The sequence below is a fragment of the Triticum urartu genome, chromosome 1A, assembly GCF_056163025.1.
Source record: "Triticum urartu cultivar PI428250 chromosome 1A, HENAU_Tu73, whole genome shotgun sequence".
Classification (NCBI taxonomy): domain Eukaryota; kingdom Viridiplantae; phylum Streptophyta; class Magnoliopsida; order Poales; family Poaceae; genus Triticum; species Triticum urartu.
In genome coordinates this window covers 54,850,930-54,863,703 of record NC_141873.1, presented here as the reverse complement: position 1 = coordinate 54,863,703, position 12,774 = coordinate 54,850,930, and the positions used below count along the sequence as shown (strand labels likewise).

Genomic DNA, 12,774 nt, shown 5'->3' with positions numbered 1-12,774 from the left:
AAAGATATGCAAAAATTAAAAATGAACATCTATTGAGATATGCTCAAACTTTTTCTTGCATCACCTGAATACTTCATTCACACGTAGAATTTCTTTAAAGTACATGATTTTTTATGTGTTCATGTGAACTCTTTAAATGATATACATCCAAATTTTGTAGCATAACATGAATTTCTTTTCCATATGTGTGGACAATTTTCTTTTTCAACACATGGCCATTATTTTTTCATGCGTGAACTTTTTCCTCATAGAAGATGGTCGTTTTTTTTTCACAGACAGTACATTTTTGGAAGTACATGAACATTCTAAAAATTTGCTCATATCAAGCAGAATTTTCTCAAAGAAAACTACATTGGACATGTTGTATATAAGTGTAGATATTTTTCTTTTTGCAACACACGGAAAAGACCACCTTTTTAAACTGGCTATATAAAATAATGAAGTAAAAACATTTTCCAAATTTATAGACAAAAAAAGACGCACCACATGTTTTGTTCTGCCAAAAGAGTACTACTCATGTTTAGTAGTGACATACGAGAAGTGTCAACTTCACATTTTTGGGACAAAGTTCATCGGGTTAGAGCCTCTCTTTTTATTCTTAGGATCGCAAAAGCGTAGAAATAGGAAATCATAGGATAGCAATGTGATGTTCTTGTGAACCCTATAGGATTTCATTCGCACCAGAGTATGGTTGATTCCAACACACGGAAAACAAGTCTTTGCGAGATGTTTGGGTGGATGGTGTTAGAGTTATAATATAAGTCATGTACCCCTTTATATTTATCCCGTTGTATAAGGGGTTTCCTGCATATGTTTCACACCTGTATATATATATATATATATATATATATATATATATATATATATATATATATATATATATATATATATATCGGCCTATGGTCTCATGGAAATACAAGTTGCTTATTTCTAACATGGTATTAGAGCTAGGTCAATTTTTTTTGCACGCTGCAATTCGTGCTATTGATCCGTCTCTCTTCCCCGATCGACGGCGCCGGCCTCGATCTCCCAGCATCCCCTGATCTCCCGCTCGAAGCTGCCCGCCTCGATCTCCCGCTCGAAGCTGCCCCGTCGCCAGCGCCGATCTCCCGCTCGAAGCTGCTCCGTCGCCAACGCTCTCTCTCCCGCTCGGATCCCGTCGCTAGCGTCCTCTCCAGCGGACGCCCGATCCAGTCTCCAGTCGCCAGCGCCGGCCCGATCAGGTCGCCCGCGTCGGCCCACCCGATCAGGTCGCCCGCGCCGGCCCGCCCGATCAGGTCGCCCGATCCACCAGTATCTCGCGCCTGATTCTGCTGTTCCCGACTCTGCTGTCGCTGGTGCTCTCGTCGGTTCTCAAAAAAAATGTCTACTGCATCGGGCTATGTTGCTGTCCCTCGCTGTCCGGTGATCTTTGATGGTACTAACTACACCGAGTTTACTGGCTTCATGCGCATTCACATGCGTGGCATCCGTCTTTGGGGTGTTCTTTCTGGCGAGGTCTGCTGTCCGCCACGTCCAGTTCCTCCGGTGGCCCCTACTCCGCCAACTCCATCGGTTCTTCCTACGGATGCTAATCAGGCCGCCAAGGATGCGGCTAAGGTTGCTGATGAGGCTGCTGATCGTGCTTATGATGAGAGGGTTTTGGCTTATGAGGAGGCTCTTCAGACGTATCATGGTGCTCTGTCTGTTTACACCCAGTGGCTTGATGATGATGCTCGTGCTGCAGCTGTTCTCACTGCTAGTGTTCTGCCTCAGTTTGCTTCTGAATTTCTGGGTCTTTCTACTGTCTTTGAGATGTGGACCCGTCTTCGTGAGCGCTATCAGCCCTCTGGTGATGCCTTATACCTCTCTGTGATCTGTCAGGAGCATGCTCTTCAGCAGGGTGATTCCACTGTTGATGACTTCTATGCACAGAGTTCTGCTATCTGGCGCCAGCTTGATTCTCTCCGTAGTGCTGGGTGTCGTACCTGCCCCTGTTGCCAGGCTGTCCAGGCCAATTTGGAGTTTCATCGCGTCTATGAGTTCTTGTCTCGGCTCCGTAAGGAGTTTGAGCCTCGGCGTGCTCAGTTGTTTGCTCGTGGTCGTATTTCTCTCATGGAGGCGCTTTCTGAGATTCGTGTTGAGAAGACTCGCTTACGTGGTGCTGGTTTGCTGGAGGTTCCCTCTGTGCTCGCTACTCGTGCTCCTACGCCACTTGCTCCACCGACCCCTTCTCGCTCGAGTGCTCCGCCGCTCTTGCCCACTCCTTCTGGAGGCTCAGGTCGCCCCCGTCCACATTGCGCCTATTGCAACAATGATGGTCATCTTGAGTCTCAGTGCTACACGAAGAAGAAACACCTGCGCAAGGCTCGATCATCATCTTCAGGGACTTCGTCATCTACCTCGACAGCTTCAGCCATTGCTTTGACTGAGCAGGATATTCTGAGACTTAAGCGTCTGCTCGCGGCTTCAGGTTCTTCCTCGACGGGTACTGCCGGTTCTGTGACTGATGCTTCCCGCACTGAGCAATCACCCTCTACACAGTCAGGTACATCCCCTGGGTTCTGGACTCTGGAGCTTCTTTTCATATGTCTTCTCATTCTTCCACTTTGTCCTCTCTTCGATCACTGGATTCTCCTATTCATGTCTTCACTGCTGATGGTACTCCACTTTCTGTTGCTAGTAGAGGCAATCTTACTACTCCTTCTTATTCTGTTCCTGATGTTGCTCATGTTCCTCGACTTACCATGAATTTGTTTTCTGCTGGTCAACTTACGGATTCTGGTTGTCGCGTCATCCTTGACGTTGACTCTTGTTCTGTCCAGGACCGTCACACGCACACTCTGGTTGGGGCTGGCCCTCGCCGCCGTGATTCTCAGGGTCTTTGGGAGTTGGACTGGCTTCATGTTCCTTCTGCTGCCACCACCATCGCCAGTTCTTCCGCTTCTGTCGCCTCCGTCACTGGTTCTTTCCAGCAGTGGCATCATCGACTTGGTCATCTGTGTGGTTCTCGGTTGTCTTCTTTAGTTCGTCGAGGCCTTCTGGGGTCTGTCTCAGGAGATGTCTTTTTAGAGTGTCAGGGTTGTCGTCTTGGCAAGCAGATTCAGTTACCATATTCACATAGTGAGTCAGTGTCTAAGCGTCCTTTCGATTTAGTCCATTCTGATGTATGGGGTCCGGCCCCTTTCGCTTCGAAAGGTGGTCATAAATACTATATTATTTTCATAGATGATTTCTCTCGTTACACATGGCTTTATTTCATGACTTCTCGTTCTGAGGTGTTGTCTATTTATAAGCGTTTTGCTGTCATGGTTCATACTCAGTTCTCTTCACCCATTCGTGTTTTTCGTGCTGACTCCGCTGGCAAGTATATCTCTAAGGTGTTGCGTGGTGTTCTTGCTGAGCACGGGACTCTCTCTCAATTCTCTTGTCCTGGTGCTCATGCTCAGAATGGTGTGGCTGAGCGAAAGCATCGACATCTTCTTGAGACGGCTCGTGCATTGATGATTGTTGCCTCTCTCCCGCCTCATTTTTGGGCTGAGGCCGTCTCCACATCCACCTACCTTATCAATATACAGCCTTCTGCTGCTCTACAGGGTGGTGTTCCTTTCGAGCGACTTTTTGATCGTTCTCCCGATTATTCGATGCTTCGCTCGTTTGGTTGTGTTTGCTATGTTCTTCTTGCCCCTCGCGAACGCACCAAACTGACCGCTCAGTCTGTTGAGTGTGTCTTCTTAGGCTACAGTGATGAGCATAAGGGCTATCGTTGTTGGGATCCTATTGGTCGTCGGATGCGTATCTCTCGAGATGTGACTTTTGAAGAGTCTCGTCCCTTCTACCCACGCCCATCTTCCTCGACTTTTTCAGTGCAGGATATCTCTTTCCTCACTTTTCCTGACTCACCTATCACCCCCGCCGAGACTGTACCTCTCCATTCCACTTCCTCTCCTTCTCCACATCTAGTTGATTTGCAGCCATCATCCTCCCCGGTCTCCTCGCCTAGCATGTCACCGGGTTCTCCACCTTCATCTCCGGTGACTTCCTCCCCGGTCTCCTCTCCCAGCCTGTCACCGGATTCTACACCTTCATCTTCGGTGACTTCTTCGTCGCCACCCCCTGATTCTACCTTGCCGATTCCTCCTTCTATTATTCCATCTTTTTCTCAGCATTACACTCTTCGTCCACGACCAGTCGATGCCTCTGTGGATGGGTCGTCATCTTCCTCTCAGCCTACTTATGGCTTGCGTTCTCGTCCTCATCCGCCTGTTGATCGCTTTGGATTTCCCACCGCTGGTGCTGCTGTTCTTGAGCCGACTTCTTACCGTCAGGCTGTTGTTCATCCTGAATGGCAGTTTGCGATGGCAGAGGAGATTGCTGCTCTTGAACGCACTGGTACCTGGGATCTTGTTTCTCTTCCTCCCGGAGTCCGTCCGATCACTTGTAAGTGGGTCTACAAGGTTAAGACTCGCTCCGATGGTTCTCTTGAGCGTCACAAAGCTCGTCTTGTGGCTCGTGGTTTTCAGCAGGAGCATGGTCGTGATTATGACGAGACTTTTGCTCCTGTGGCTCATATGACCACTGTTCGTACACTTCTTGCCGTTGCCTCTGCACGCCACTGGTCTATATCTCAGCTTGATGTTAAGAATGCCTTTCTTAATGGTGAGCTGCGTGAGGAGGTGTACATGCAGCCACCACCTGGGTATTCTGTTTCTGATGGCATGGTATGTCGTCTTCGTCGCTCTCTCTATGGCCTTAAGCAAGCCCCCCGCGCCTGGTTTAAGCGCTTTGCCTCTGTGATCACTGCTGCTGATTTTTTAGCAAGTGCTCATGATCCAGCATTGTTTATTCACCTTTCTCCTCGTGGTCGGACTCTTCTTCTTCTTTATGTTGATGACATGATCATCACGGGGGATGACCCCGAGTATATTGCCTTTGTCAAGGCCCGTCTTAGTGAGCAGTTTCTTATGTCTGATCTTGGACCTCTTCGCTACTTTCTTGGGATTGAAGTCTCTTCTACCTCTGATGGCTTTTTTATATCCCAAGAAGAGTATATCCAGGATCTTCTTGCTCGTGCTGCTCTTACTGACGAGCGCGTTGTTGAGACTCCTATGGAGCTCAATGTTCACCTCCGTGCTACTGATGGTGATCCTCTCCCTGACCCGACGCGTTATCGTCATCTTGTTGGCAGTCTTGTCTATCTAGCTGTCACTCGTCCGGACATCTCTTATCCGGTTCATATTCTGAGTCAGTTTGTCTCTGCCCCCACCTCGGTTCACTATAGTCATCTCCTTCGTGTTCTTCGATATCTTCGAGGCACGATCTCTCACCGTCTATTCTTTCCTCGCTCCAGTTCTTTACAGCTCCAGGCCTATTCGGATGCTACGTGGGCTAGTGATCCTTCCGATCGCCGTTCACTTTCTGCTTACTGTGTTTTTCTTGGTGGTTCTCTCATTGCCTGGAAGACGAAGAAACAGCTTGCAGTTTCCCGTTCGAGTGCCGAGGCTGAGTTGCGAGCAATGGCTCTTTTGACGGCAGAGGTGACTTGGTTACGGTGGTTACTTCAGGATTTTGGTGTTTCTGTCACTACACCGACTCTGCTTTTATCTGACAGTACAGGTGCTATCAGCATTGCACGCGATCCTGTGAAGCATGAGCTCACCAAGCATATTGGTGTTGATACTTTCTATGTGCGCGCTGCTGTGCAGGATCAGGTTATTGCTCTTCAGTATGTGCCTTCCGAGTTACAGTTGGCGGATTTCCTGACGAAGGCTCAGACTAGAGCACAACATGGCTTTTATCTCTCCAAACTCAGTGTTGTTCATCCACCATGAGTTTGAGGGGGGGTGTTAGAGTTATAATATAAGTCATGTACCCCTTTGTATTTATCCCGTTGTATAAGGGGTTTCCTGCATATATTCCACACCTGTACATGTATATATATATATATATATCGGCCTATGGCCTCATGGGAATACAAGTTGCTTATTCCTAACAGATGGAAAATTTAAGAAAAACAGCGCAATCAATTCTTTGAGAAAGTCCACTTGGATTCAATCATAATAACTGAATAACCAACATAGTGTATATGCGTATGTATGAGCGTCTGCGTCTTTACTGTGTTTAAAATAAATAAATAAATTACCAACATGTGATATTTTCTAAGGATTTTGATCCTCCATTGTTACTAGGAAAACATGAACCAAAGGGGGCGTTTCGAAACCTGTGCGTTCGAGCGTGGGTAAGCGGCATCATTTCATTTCACAGGGATGGCTACTTCCGTTCCGTGATCATCGTCAGAAAGCCCACCCACAACGATGCACCAGCACAGCACAGCACAGCATAGCACAGTCAGCACGTCGGTGTCAGTCAGGAATCGGACTTCGCTCTGCTGCCGACACTTGAAAGGTTGTCGGCTGCATACGCGCCGTGGGCAGTACGGCGTGCGCGTTAACCAGCTCCAACTCCAATAATGGAGGACTGGTAGTACTCCAGTGGATCTGGCCGCATTCATTTCAGTTCATCGCCGCAGATCTCGCTGCCACTGCCACTGCCACGTGGTACGATGCACAGCTGTTTTCTCCCAAACAAGAAACTAAATTGTTCTGGATTTTACAGCAATTCTGAACAACAGCAAAGAAAAACAGGCGAAACAGTTCATTTATGCTGAAATTTGCTGGAAGCCCATGCTGTGAATTCATCATTTCATCTGCAAGATTTCTCAAACTTTCTACACAGCTTATTTGCACGCTTGCACTCCACAGACGGAGAATCCGCGAGAGATCACCCGGAGGAGCGAGGAGGGGCGGTCGGGGTTAAAGAATCACAGGTAAAATAATCTGAATAAATAATACTATTGCCCGGGGTCGATTTCCATTTCCAGAGGACAATTCATGACCCCCCAAGGGAAAAAGGACAAAATTGAGAGAAAGAAAAAAAACTCAGTGTAAGCAGCAACCTTCCTCCTTTTCCTTTTTGTTTACGCCACATTTACTTACATAAACTCCATTTCCGACACTGTTCTTCTCCGCGGATGATTTTGCTCCTGTTCAGTCCCATCGCCCTCCTCCCTACCTTCTTCTATGGTGGGTTTTCGGGGTGGCGGTTTTGGTTTTGGTTATGGGGGTGTTGGGGCTACTAGGCACATCATACTGCCACACCATGATCTGGGAGCAGTCGGAGGGGATCCCCTTCAGCTTTGTCCTGTCCTCCAGCACCACCTCTTGCACAAACTTGATCGAGTCCTGCAACCAATCATGCCACGGGAAGAGAGTAGTGTGAATTATTAGCTGGGAGAATCAGTCCTGTTGAGTAACCAAAAGAAAGATAAGCACTGGACCATTTGGTAGCAGTTCAGTTCTAAGGAAATTATTAGCTTCTTGGATATGGCCCAATGCATTGTGGTGGTTGGAAATTTGGGTCTTTCTGGTGCAACTACCCAGCAGTGTGACACAGATGGAGTGAGGGATTTGCAGAGGGGCCGAAGCGCTCCGTTATCTTGTTTCAATCAGCGATCAGTGCTTCGGTTGGTTGTAGTGGCGCATGTACCTATCAGTACCACTAGTGGGATGCAGCTCTAGGATGATGACGCGCTAAGTAGGTGAGTCGGTGAGACGAACAAAAACTGAGATCACAAGTTTAAGAAAAAGGAGTGCATGAAAGTGATGGTGGGACAAATAATTGCCACCTGTTCCCCTCGATGTTGCGTTGAAGGGAAGTTGATCATTGCGTAACGCCAGGTCAGTCAACTTCGAAAGGGAAGTTGATAATTGTGTAAGCCGGGCAGTGAATTCAGATAGGAAAATATCTCAGGGCTGAGGAGATCATGAGCAGAAATCGTAACCCACAACATTACTTAACCATTCAGCTAACGATACTTATTACCTTGAAAAGTACCAGGTCAGTCAACTACAATACAAGGATGTCATTTTTAACTAAATAGTGGACAGCATAGTTTTTTTCGAACTGCAAGTGGCCTTCCACCAATTGACAGGATAAGATTTTTTTATCAGATTGACTTGTTAAATTTTGAGTTTAAAAAGGTATGATAAAATTCCATTCAAGCTGAAAATTATTTGGATCTGCTTTAAGCTGGACATGCAGTCCACGCTTCTGAGGATCCTAGTGGGCTCGCTAGTTTCGGAGGTTTATTATTTGGCTGTCATGAGATCAGGAAATGGACAAACTAAAACTATTTTAGCCAAGACCCAGTCCCTCAATTAATCAAATCTTCTTCAAATTCCACAACTACTTTTTTTGAGAATGTCATGGTATAGATAAGTAGTTGCGCAATGTGTGGTCCTATTACTTAAATGTTGTGTGTGGCCTGATCAACAACTGTGATGTGCCAATCAGAGATCATTACTTGACTTGATACTTCATCACAATGAAAACAAGTTTAATATATGAAAATGGCTTGTTTTGTACATTTGCAAAGCATAACAAGCATTAGGTTGACAGCGTTACTGCGAGTGAACTAACCTGTGAAGTGTCCGGTAATGACGTCGGTCGTCCCCATCGCTCAGGGTCCCACAAAATAGAACTGTTGAACGCAAACCCTGATACATCGATCGTGTGGGCTCGCGTGCCAGCAGCACCGGCAGGATTCAAGTCAACCTCAGTGTTATATGTCACTGAACGGGTGGTGCCATCATTGAAGTTCCTCGAGAACCAGCCGACTACCTTCGAGGCGCTGCACAGTGGGCCCTCAACCACTACTTTCTTCTCGCCCGCGGACATCGTTGCCACCGGCCATGTGCCAAACGCCCTGTCCATTTCAACCATTAGAAGGAACATCAATACAATGCATCAAGTAAATATCATCCAATAGTCACTTGCAAGCATCTAATTCAAGAGTTAGCTGCCATTATATCAACCTCAACTTGACTGGTCAGTGATTAAGGCTAGAGATCCAAGGAAAATAATACACTAAACCTTGCCCAGAATTAGGCTCCAAAGGACACCAAACGTGCATGGGCAAGTTGAGTTAAATAATTAGAAGATCTCTTAATCTAAGATATTTGAACAAGAAAAGATATGTGGCCACAACTCCATTAGCACACCTTCCACATGCTGCCTTGTTGAAGGCATCATGAAAACAGCTAGTATTCTAAAACTTCCTCCCACCCGTCTCCACGCTACTAGACACTAGGCATGGAACACAATACAAGGCGAGTGATTTATTGCATGCAACTGTCTCACAATACTACGTGGGAATAGACTAAATCATCCACTTGCCAACGCATGCCGACGAGTGACAAACAGCTAAATAAATGTATATATTACCAACTTCGAAGTTCGAAATGCCTCGAACGAACTAGGGGATGAGACAATCGTTGACAACGAGCGCAAGACTTCATCGCGCACAAACTTTCACAATGCAATGTATGGTCAGGTCAAACACTACTGCAAACAATGTACTAAATTCAGGTTAAGTACACTTGTCCAGGCAATTAGGCAAACAGTACAAAAGTTTAAGTATATTTTAGTAATCTAGGATTAGAAGTACTCTTAATTCTAATCCCAAGTTAAACACGGGGGAGACTTTTAACCCTGGTCAAAACCAATGCCAAAGCCAGACTGTACTATACTTCATTTGCGGTGACTGAACAGGTAAATTCTGGGACACGCACACCAGGTCATATTGGGGCTGATGCTAAAAACAGCTAGGTCTGTTGTGTTGTGAGCTGGTGCCCCCAGAAAAGCACACAAGGGGCCACATGTGCACGCATCACGAGGAACTCTACACGAATAGTAAAAACTATGTGGACTGGCGAGATGCAGCAAAAGGTTGCTTGGATAAGAGAGGAGTGCTTTGGTCTCATCATGTTCCCCTCAAACCAAAAGGATTCTTCTTCATCTTCATGGGAGTATGAATATTAACACCTTTTAAAAAGAAAAACACCATGCTCTCACATGACATTAGTAGTATTTGTAGTACCATAGTACTACTACTACTACTAACAAGGATTTATTTCTTCTTATTATGAAAGCAAGTACTCATGAAAGTCAGAATGCTACTATTTTAGAAGTAAAAGCCTTGGAAGGATTTGATTTACAGTCTCCACAAAAATGGTTTGGCTGGATGAGCAAGAGCTAAATTGGAGGTCAAATGTTAGGCCTTTTTGATAGAACAAAGACGGTATGTTTGACCTGGAATTTAACAGGGTCGGAGAAAGCAAACGTTGACACACCAGTCACATTCTGTGGCTGCTGATGGATGCCAGAACCACAATATTGGAGGACAGCTACGAGGGAAATGGATGGTCATGTTAGGCACCAATCATCGGCATCTAGTGTCGGTTAAAAGAAAATTGCCCTTGCTTATTTGCAAGAATTCAGGCGCTAATCCCTCATGTGCAGTCTCCATGAACAGCTGGCGGTCACACCGTTGTGGAAAATCTGCTCCAAAACGGCAGGCAAATTTGGCTGTGCATTTCAAATGGCCACACATGGGAGTCAGTCAGAGAAAGCAACAGGTGTGGGCATTTCTTTTAATGGAGTTCAATGGCCATGGCTTCTAACGGTTACTACTATCTTCTACCACCTCTCAACATTTTTAGCAAATTTCTTCCAACCAAATGTTAGGAGCATCAACATCTCAACATTTAATGCATGCTTTAGGTCCATTCAATGTGTGTTTAGTTAGGTTAGCGCCGGAGCGGCCCCGCATGTCAGCGAGAGCCAACAGCTAGTAGTTAGCCCTACTGTTAAAGTACTAATCAGTAGTGCTGTTTTTTTTTATACAGCTCTGCTTTGCCCATGGCTCACGAGCCACGTTTAAAAGTCTTAATTAAACTATACTAATCGGAGTGGCTGCAACTTTGCAACACAATTTGGTCGTTGTGGGGGTAAGCAAAATCAAAAGCAAAAGATTGTTAGTAAATTTTAAAATCTGCAACAGCAGAAGCATAGTATGCTGGAGGAAAGGGAATAAAGAAGAGGTAAAGGTGGATCCAATAATTTGACCCCTTTGCATCAGATCACAGTCTCTCAGCTGCATTTGCAATGTTCATGGTGATGATGTGAGGGGTCAATCATCTTATTCTAAACCCTTATTCCTCCCCCACTAATGACAGCTTGTGCTGCCTTCAATTATACTCTGCACCAAACTACACGGCTGCCAAAACCTTTAAAATTAGTTGTACTAGTAGTGTACTAAATTGAGAAGTGGAGGTTAGGGATGAGGAACCCTAGTCGGTGCCCACCTAAAACAATCTGAAATTAATTAACTACAGCTGTTAAAAATTGAAGAAGAAGGAGAAGAAATTATAGATTCAGCACCCTGAAAGAACGGTGAAAAGAAGAGAAGTTGCAGCATTTGTGCATCGAAATCAGTCAGTTTGGCACATTGTAATTTGCAATCTGCTACTAGTAGAAATTAAGATTTTGGCTCAGAACGAAGGAAGCAGAGGGAATGGATGAACTAAGATTTAGTACTCACTCGATCTGGCGGATCTCCTCGAAGAAGTGGGTGTCGTAGACGCCGGCGGCGTCGGCGAAGTGGACGACGCCGGAGAGGCGGTGCTTCTCGACGTGGGCGAGCGCGGCGTTGCGCTGCGCGTGGGCCTCGGCGGCGGCGGTGGTGAAGTTCTCCTCGGGGCGGAAGGCCAGGTGCCGGTACATGACCCCGGTGCCCCGGAGCACCTCGGCCGTGGCGGGCGCGTCGGCCGCCGGCTCCACCACCACCCAGACGACCGGCGGGCGCACCAGCCGCAGCGTGTGGGCGAGCCGCAGCAGCTCCGGCCGCCTGCGCCTCCGCTCCCCTGCCCCGGACCGCGTCGTGGTGACCACAATCAGCATCCGGCGCGGGCCGCTCTCCTCGTCGTCGTCCAGGTCCACCACCGCGCCGCCCCCGCCGGCCGCCGCCGCGCCCTCCGGCGAGGGCGGCGCCAGGCTGATATGCTGGTCCCTATTACCCGCGACGCGGGACGCGGCGAGCTGCTCCGCCGCGAGAATCGGCGGCGGCGTGCCGCCCCCGCCGCCAGGCCTCCAGGAGGAGGAGGAGGAGGGCGCGAAGCCGGTGAAGAAGCCCATGACGAAGCAGAGCGAGAAGTGGAGCACCGCCCGCTTCCACAGGTGCCCGCCCCGCCGCTGCTTCGGCCGCTCCGGCGCCACCGCCCCCGTCCCCATGACGGACCAACAAACAAATCCTCCGACCCCTCCCCCCAAAAAATCACAACTTTCAGATCAAATCACGACCCGCCACAGATCACCGAGCCTCCCCTCCCAGATCAAAACCAACGAGGCCCAAAGACCAAAGGATTGGACTCTGCGGGGGTGACGAGAGCTCGAAGCCGCCCTGCCTGCTTGCTCTCGAATCAATGCGGATGGAGCAAGATGGGGGGAGGGCAATTAATGGGGGAGCAGCCGCGCTAGACCAGCACCAAGATTTGGGGGAGGAGGAATGTGTCCGCCTGGGGAAGGGTGTGGGGAAGAAGAAGGAGGAGGAGGAGATCAGGATGGAAGGTGGTAGGAGCGACGGGGGTAGGGGAGGGGGGTGGTGAATCCTTGCTCGGTGGAGCTGTGGTGGGGGGTGAAAACGGCAATGGCGTTGGGGGTGGGTTGGTGAGGGTGGCGTTTAAAGAGGGCGGGAGGAGTGCGGTGACACTTGCCTGTCCCTCAACAGCTACTGGGTTTTCACCTCCGCCATTGATTCATCTCTTTCACTGTCGAGGTTGCGGTGTGCTGTTCGGTTCAGACATGCTTGCCTCTGGGTCTGGGATCGCGGAGATCTGATCCGGCAACGACCGCCGACGCGGAAACTGAGGTGAAATTGGGGCACACCTGGCGCCCAGT

General features: G+C 48.0%; 2 protein-coding genes across 2 annotated transcripts; one reads left to right on the top strand and one right to left on the bottom strand.

Moving 5' to 3' along the window:
• Positions 1 to 1,342: 1,342 nt before the first annotated feature.
• On the top strand, positions 1,343 to 3,240 carry LOC147989951 (uncharacterized). The gene is made up of 2 exons (XM_087546576.1): positions 1,343 to 2,527; positions 2,805 to 3,240. The coding sequence occupies exons 1-2, from the start codon at positions 1,363 to 1,365 to the stop codon at positions 2,849 to 2,851; spliced, it is 1,212 nt and encodes a 403-aa protein (XP_087402702.1). The 5' UTR covers positions 1,343 to 1,362; the 3' UTR covers positions 2,852 to 3,240.
• A 3,396-nt stretch (positions 3,241 to 6,636) lies between these two features.
• LOC125530483 (putative beta-1,4-xylosyltransferase GT43A) lies at positions 6,637 to 12,537 on the bottom strand. Its single transcript, XM_087546572.1, has 3 exons — positions 11,420 to 12,537; positions 8,458 to 8,743; positions 6,637 to 7,220 (listed from the first exon to the last, which is right to left on the bottom strand). The coding sequence occupies exons 1-3, from the start codon at positions 12,106 to 12,108 to the stop codon at positions 7,047 to 7,049; spliced, it is 1,149 nt and encodes a 382-aa protein (XP_087402698.1). The 5' UTR covers positions 12,109 to 12,537; the 3' UTR covers positions 6,637 to 7,046.
• Positions 12,538 to 12,774: the final 237 nt, after the last annotated feature.

What these genes read in the sequence shown, in the direction of transcription:
- LOC147989951 (XM_087546576.1), top strand. Translation starts at nt 1,363, where the DNA reads ATGTCTACTGCATCGGGCTATGTTGCTGTCCCTCGCTGTCCGGTGATC. An exon ending in ATCACCCTCTACACAGTCAG is followed by an intron (nt 2,528 to 2,804) that starts GTACATCCCCTG and finishes TGTTCTGTCCAG; the next exon opens with GACCGTCACACGCACACTCT.
- LOC125530483 (XM_087546572.1), bottom strand. Translation starts at nt 12,108, where the DNA reads ATGGGGACGGGGGCGGTGGCGCCGGAGCGGCCGAAGCAGCGGCGGGGC. An exon ending in GAGGAGATCCGCCAGATCGA is followed by an intron (nt 8,744 to 11,419) that starts GTGAGTACTAAA and finishes TGAAATGGACAG; the next exon opens with GGCGTTTGGCACATGGCCGG. An exon ending in CATTACCGGACACTTCACAG is followed by an intron (nt 7,221 to 8,457) that starts GTTAGTTCACTC and finishes GATTGGTTGCAG; the next exon opens with GACTCGATCAAGTTTGTGCA.